Source organism: Sphaeroforma arctica (genome assembly GCF_001186125.1).
Source record: "Sphaeroforma arctica JP610 unplaced genomic scaffold supercont1.1141, whole genome shotgun sequence".
Classification (NCBI taxonomy): Eukaryota; class Ichthyosporea; order Ichthyophonida; genus Sphaeroforma; species Sphaeroforma arctica.
The window spans coordinates 14,488-21,580 of record NW_014039417.1 but is presented as its reverse complement, the minus strand read 5'-3'; the positions used below and the strand labels follow the sequence as shown (position 1 = coordinate 21,580).

At 43.3% G+C, this 7,093-nt stretch overlaps 1 protein-coding gene across 1 annotated transcript in view; it reads left to right on the top strand.

Moving 5' to 3' along the window:
• Positions 1-917: 917 nt before the first annotated feature.
• The window catches only part of SARC_10118 (hypothetical protein), a gene marked incomplete at both ends in the record, with an annotated part of 9,177 nt that continues 3,001 nt past the window's right edge, over positions 918-7,093 (top strand). The window contains 8 exons of the mRNA XM_014295851.1: positions 918-1,159; positions 2,172-2,358; positions 3,002-3,136; positions 3,908-4,063; positions 4,235-4,394; positions 5,093-5,317; positions 5,968-6,168; positions 6,887-7,014. Coding sequence (XP_014151326.1) covers positions 918-1,159; positions 2,172-2,358; positions 3,002-3,136; positions 3,908-4,063; positions 4,235-4,394; positions 5,093-5,317; positions 5,968-6,168; positions 6,887-7,014 — 1,434 coding nt within the window. The remainder of the gene's footprint in view (positions 1,160-2,171; positions 2,359-3,001; positions 3,137-3,907; positions 4,064-4,234; positions 4,395-5,092; positions 5,318-5,967; positions 6,169-6,886; positions 7,015-7,093) is intronic.

The following is a 7,093-nucleotide window of genomic DNA, read 5'->3' as shown; positions in this document are numbered from 1 at the left end:
GTATGTATACATATATAAACATCCATTCATCCATATATACATAAATACATACGAACATACATACGTACATACATACATACATACATACATAAATACATACATACATACATACATACTACATACATACATACATACATACATACATACATACATACATACATACATACATACATACATACATACATGCATGCATGCATGCATGCATAAATACATACATACATACATACATATATACATACATACATACACACATACATACATACATACATACATACATACATAAATACATATATACATACATAAATATATACATACATACATACATACATACATACATACAAACGTTCATGCATACACACATACATTCCTAACTACATATATAATATATATATATATATGTATATATATATATATATATATATGTGTGTTTATACATTTACATAAAAATATACATATACATATGTATATGTTTAGACATTCACATACACACGTATATATACTCGCTGACATGTGTTTATATAATGAAATGTATATATGTAGTTGTGTTAGCTCTGAATCTCGCTGGTGAGCACTGCAGGCAGGTTGATGTGTGTGCATGCGTATGATGTGGCGAAGTCGCCTGTTTGACTAATGCGTTTATAACGAGTAAGTACAGTTTATGTACTTTGTATTGACTGGCTTGTGTCTATAGTGCAACGAGTTCATGTGCGTCTTCACTTGGAAAAGTAGACTGAGATCACTCTGCATCTGAGTGCTTAAGGTACAGGAGATAAATATATATCTATCTAATTGTTATATATATATATATATATATATATATATGCACATATATATATATATATATATATATACTCACGCGTGCTTCCTTATGCCTTCGACAATCAATTGCATGCAACTCACACTTCACACACCCTCAGTTCGCCGATCTGTGTCAGAAACTGGGCAATCGCCTGGTGGACGAAGGGGGTGAATACACAGCACATGCAGCTCTGTGCTTCATCGCAGGGGGTAGTGTGGACCACGTGCTCGGTGTGTGGAAGACAGACGCACGCCATGTGTCTAAGGAGGAGCTGTTGGATTTGGTGGAGCGGGCCACTGTACTGGGCCGAACGTCCCAGGGGGGTCTGATTGCGGACGATAGCACGAGCGAGAACTTTAGGTGGGGTTGGTGAGCTGTGGATGGGATGGATGGGTGTATGCATGTGTGTGTGGGTACATGTTTTATGTGTGTTAGTATAACACTAGCGAGAACTTTAGGTGGGGTTGGTGAGCTGTGGATGGGATGGATGTGTGTATGCGTGTGTGTGTGGGTACATTTTTTATGTGTGTGTTAGTATGACACTAGCGAGAATTGTGGATGTGGTTGGTGAGCTGTGGATGTGATGGTTGTGTGTATGCATGTGTGTGTGGGTACATGTTTTTATGTGTGTGTTAGTATGACACTAGCGAGAATTGTGGGTGTGGATAGTGAGCTGTGAATGAGATGGTTGTGTGTATGCATGTGTGTGTGGGTACATGTTTTATGTGTGTGTTAGTATGACACTAGCGAGAATTGTGGGTGTTGTTAGTGAGCTGTGGATGAGATGGATGCCTGTGTGCATATATGTATGAGGGGATGGTTTGTGTGTGATAATATATGAGTAGCGAGTTCATCTGATGGGGTCGAAGTATGTACATCTGTTTCCAGAATTATGTATTATTGAATGTTGATGCGTGTAATTTTATATATATTAACTGACTGGAAGCCATACGCACACAGCATGTCGATGAGAAAACTTTTTAAGGTGGGATATGGAGATCCACTCACAGTGTTTGTTTCAGATACACCTTTGATTCATACTTTCTGACCCTTTTCTAACTTTCTCTCGATATGATTTTGTGTATGTAGTTCTGTGATACCTTTCGGTATATATACGCAAATACATTTACCGGTTTGCCTAGAGGTGCATCATATTGCTCCGTTTCCAGTGTGTAACACCACATCCCACACTCCTTCGCTAAAACTTCTATTTTTTTTATCAAGTATTTCGAGCTCTCTGTTCGCCAGGAAAAGTCTGCGGACTCGATACCGACTGGTAACCTAGCAACCAACCATCAAACTAATATTCTTGTCGGGCCCATCTCAAATCACACCCCTAAGACCGCCAAACTCTCCTTGTTCTCCCTATCAGGAAATACGGAGAGCTCACTGCCGCAGAGGGTTTACTGGACATCTCCAACACATACCTTGGCTTGTGCAGTGGATCTCTACCCGGCCTGGGAGTGTCACGTGATCGTGCATTCAATGCGCGGACCAATCAGATGCAAGGCGAGGTTGCTCCGGAATTCCCCTTCGAGAGAGTGCAGGTGTACACACAGGTGAGTGCTTGGGGACAGGGCAAGGCGTCGTCTGTGTTGGAGTGTGCTTGGGTGTGTTTGGGTGTGTTTGGGTGTAGTGTAATCGTAGACGCAGCCTTAGGTTTGGGCTTTACCTGGCTAAGGTAGATGTAGGCGAGGGATTTTAACCTGACTTTTTCACTTCTATACCTATTCGGTGGAAAACCGTCTTAATGTGGGAGTGGCAGGTATTCGCACATACTTGTACATATACATGCCCAATTGTAAACCGTCCTGAGAGGTAGTAACAACGTAGGTGGATCTATGAAGTAGGAAAAAATGATTCAACATAGCGGGGTATTCATATACTGTGTTCACATATTCTGCGTTGGTAGGAGCGATAGATGTGGTACCAAGGCAGTGTTACAATTTGCTTCCGATGCGCATAGCGTGTCTGTCCATAGTACACCATGGGCCTTCAAGGCGTTTCTTAGTTCCGTTGGGGATGTACCTGTAGTTTGCAACGCTATAACGCAATTATACATAATATTGCAAGCGTTTCAATGCTCATGTGTCATCGGGCCGTATCACGCTGCTGGATTGCATCGCTTATGTGGTACCTGCACACACCGACATCCGTTAAACGCCTATATTCTATCCGTACGTATTATCACGATGTTCACAGGCCGAGCTAGAACAAAAGAAACAGCAGGAGGCGTATGCCGAGCAACAGAAGACACAACAAGCACAGAGCCATAATAATAACAACCAGGGCTACGGCGCACCCCAACAAGGCTATGGATCTGTTCCCGGCTACCAGGTAGGTATAATTCTAAATTTAGAACCGTTCACTTCGTACCATGTCACTGATGGGTTAATTCGGGCACGGTTGGCAAGTGGGCCGTGTTGGTATTTAATCACATCAAGGTCGTGATTGGCAATTAGTACAATCCGTGGCCCAAAGTACCATCACACACACGTATCTTTTCAACACACACACATACTTCATGCTCTGGTCTATGCGAATGCTGCATCTAAACCTATATCCATGTGTGCACGTGTGTTTGTATCGATGTTGCGGTGAGAGTGTTAAGGTAAATCCTATCTGATGTACGCGCCATGTGTCGATATTTTACGTTCTATCGACGTTATTAACCTTGTCACGCTTATCTGTCCGCGATGGAGATGCACACACGCACGCACGCACAAGATGAGCTTCACCTTGAATCTCTACACTACTGTTTATGATTTTTCAGCTGAACGTCTTCTACATGTTGCATTCCATTGCCAACACCTGCGTTATCCACTGTATGTACGCAGTTGCCAACACCTACGTTATACGATGCATGTACGTAGTCGCATTGATACCAGACAGACCACTCCGTCTGAAGTGCGGAGACTTGGTATATGTTATAGCATATACTGAGAATCAGGAGCAGTGAATGGGCGGCGGATAACTCGCACTTAAAATCCAAACGTAGCTTATGAGTCTAAGGTACAGAGGCAGTGGACACCGTGATGCCTTGTTCATATGTCCCGTGTGACTTACTTACAATTTCAATACGTTTCATATATGCGCTTCATTTCACAGCCACCCAGCCAATACTGTGCCGGTCCCCCAGGAGCTGGCAGTCAGTTCAGCGGGGGTTATGGTAACCAAGGCAACCAGCAGTCCAATCAGTGGAACCAGTCGCAGACTGCACCACCGGCCCCGGCTACAGGATACAACGCATTCACCCCAGGACAAGTATGTGTTACAAAGGTTACAGGTTCAGAGAGATGCAGTGAGAGGCAGGCGAATCCGGCGATACCAGGAACTAGTTAACACTACAGATCTCGATTCGTCCAGCTTGCATACAGAGTACAGGCCTTACCCCCAATTAATTAGTTGTTGCACTCGTATTTATTCACTCCACAGCCCCAACAACCCAGCACCGGGTTTGGCGGTCCGCCCCCACTCAGCTCAGGTTTTGGCGGGCAGCCACCGACCAATGGAATGGGCTCATTCAGCGGTGCATCGAATATGGGTCCACCCGGGATGAGCGGGCCTCCGAGTATGGGTGGACCTCCGCCTATGGGTATGGGTGTGTGAACGCCTTGACAGTACGTTCATAAGTTAGAGTGGTTAGTACTGATACCTGTTCGTGTGGAAATTGAGACAAGACGTTGTGGATGTTGTATATGTGTGTGATATGTTGGTTTGTCCGTTTCATAAGTGGTATATATACGTATATAACTTCAGCAAAGTGTGGGAAGTGTTAATATATATATATATATATATGTATATATTTATATAGCGTATGTTTTCCATACTACCTATGGACTGTCCAAACACACACGTTTCTTGAAATGCTCTTGCATACTCAGTCACTTTGTCGCGGCTTGACCACGCAGGCAGTCGTCAACTAAATAGTTGTGTGTGATGTATATCACTCAGATTAATCCATCCACTGACACTTTGCGACTAGATCCCGGAATTAGCGGCATGTACACGTGAGATGTGAACGCACATCCATTCACCCGAGGAACACGTCGCTTCCATACCCATACCATAACAAGACCATAACATTCCATACACTCAACATGAACGCAATATCATAATTCTATAACTCATGAACATATTATCATGGCCACGATTACTCATATGAACATATTATCGTATCAAAATGGTAGCGATCTGTAGCATAGCAAGCCATACACTCAACAACATGAACACAATACCATATTTCTATATCCATACGCAGTCATATTTAACTGGTTGTGTTTCCTCTCTCAGGCGGGCGTCCGTCGCTCGGCCTACCCAGCGCATTCACGCCATCACAGCCCAACAGCATGGGTCCCCCGAGCATGAGTGGCGGCATGAATAGTTTCAGTGGTGGTGTACATGGCCAAGGCATGGGTAGCAATAACACGGGTAGCAATAACATGGGTAGCATGGGCATGCCCCCACCCCCACCAAAAGCTTGCCAGGCCCACCCCCGGGATCAGGACCAGGTGCCTCGTCTATGACACCTTCCCAATCTATGGGTATGTATTGATATTGATTTGGATCTCCAATCCATGGGCATGCGATGGTGTTGCGTTTGGTGCTTGTCACATTGTCTATGCTTTGGCTGGGAAAGCTTTATGTTCATTTGGGTTCGTAGTAATAGTGTGTGATGAGTTGGTGGTACGTTTTTGGGTGTGGCCCGTGTACACTGGTATTAAATTTGTTGATGCTTTGCATTGTCCGGGGTTGTCTTACTATAGTGTGCGGTGTTGGTGTTGATGTTGATATTGCTATATTTGGTGGCAGGTGTATGTAACTGTTTAGTGACGGGTTCTGGCTAGGAACATGCACTACGTGTGCGGACTCAGTGTCGACCCGTATCAACACAACTAACGTTGTACGTCTTGAAGACACCTTTGCTCATCATTTGTTGTATCTGTATTGTGACAATCTGATTGCATACAGCGTCGCATGCTTCAAGGATACTGGTTTGGAATATCATCAATGTTTTCCCATTTGAAGCTGGGGTTTTATTTTTATCTTTTTACAATGTACTTTTGAAGTCAAAACCAGCCTTCCCGAAGAATTTTAGGCGTCTTTATAACAATATCCCCGCAGATTATAGCGTCTACCTGAGTCGTAATTTCTCTAATCTGATACAGGAATGAATTCAATGTCGGGGCCGCCGTCGCAAATGGGACCTCCTTCCATGGGTCCACCGTCGCAAATGGGTCCACCGTTGCAAATGGGTCCACCGTCGCAAATGGGTCCACCGTCGCAAATGGGTCCACCTTCACAGATGGGAGGCCCACCCCCAGGACAATTCAATCCATCGACATCACAAGCACCACCAGCCCAACAAGGTATGCGTTTTGTATCTATGTATGCATGTTTATGTATGTCTGTATATCTATCTATCTATCTATGTTTCTCTGGCATAATATGCGTATGAAATATGCGACCACATTCCGCCAACAAGCGCACGCAAATCGGCTGTTTGTGAGACTATGCTTAGACACACACACATATTATTTACACATTATGACAATAGTATGTATGCGTAAATAAAAATTGTTTAGCGTTGACGCTCATTGTTACATCACGCGTTTGAGACTGTGCTTAGACACACATATTATTTACACATTATGATAATAGTATGTATGCGTAAATAAAAATTGTTCAGCGTTGACACTCAGCTTTACATCATGCGTTTGTATGTCTTATGCATTAATCACATTGTCACAGTGTGTGTGCTTTGATATGATATTGAATACCGTCACGTACACACGAGGCGGTTTGTCGCGTGCCCCTCAGTTGTGCACACATTTAATAATAGCAATCAATATCCCTGTTTTACGCATCTCTCATATTTTGGTATTGTTGTGTTGTATTTATATTAGGGACATCTTTTACTCCTCACCTCATCGGGTTTATTATCCCACCTCCCGTTTGATACGCACCTTTTCTCACACCCTCCCCTCCATTTCTATACTAATCCTTCTTAATAACTTTCTTTGTCATCTATACAAATGTGTTTATATCAATACTAATGTGTTTGTATAATGTCCCTCTATCCCTCAGGCCAATTCTTTAACCCAGCGCAGCCCCAACAGAGCGGCAGCATGGGAGTGGGGCGTATTCCGTCCAATCAAATGCCAATGACTCCCACAGGCACAGCAGTGCGACAACCTTCTTTCCCAACGGGCGCGGTATGTATAGACTATATATATATATATATATATATTTGTATTTGTATATATATATATATATATATATGTATATGTATAT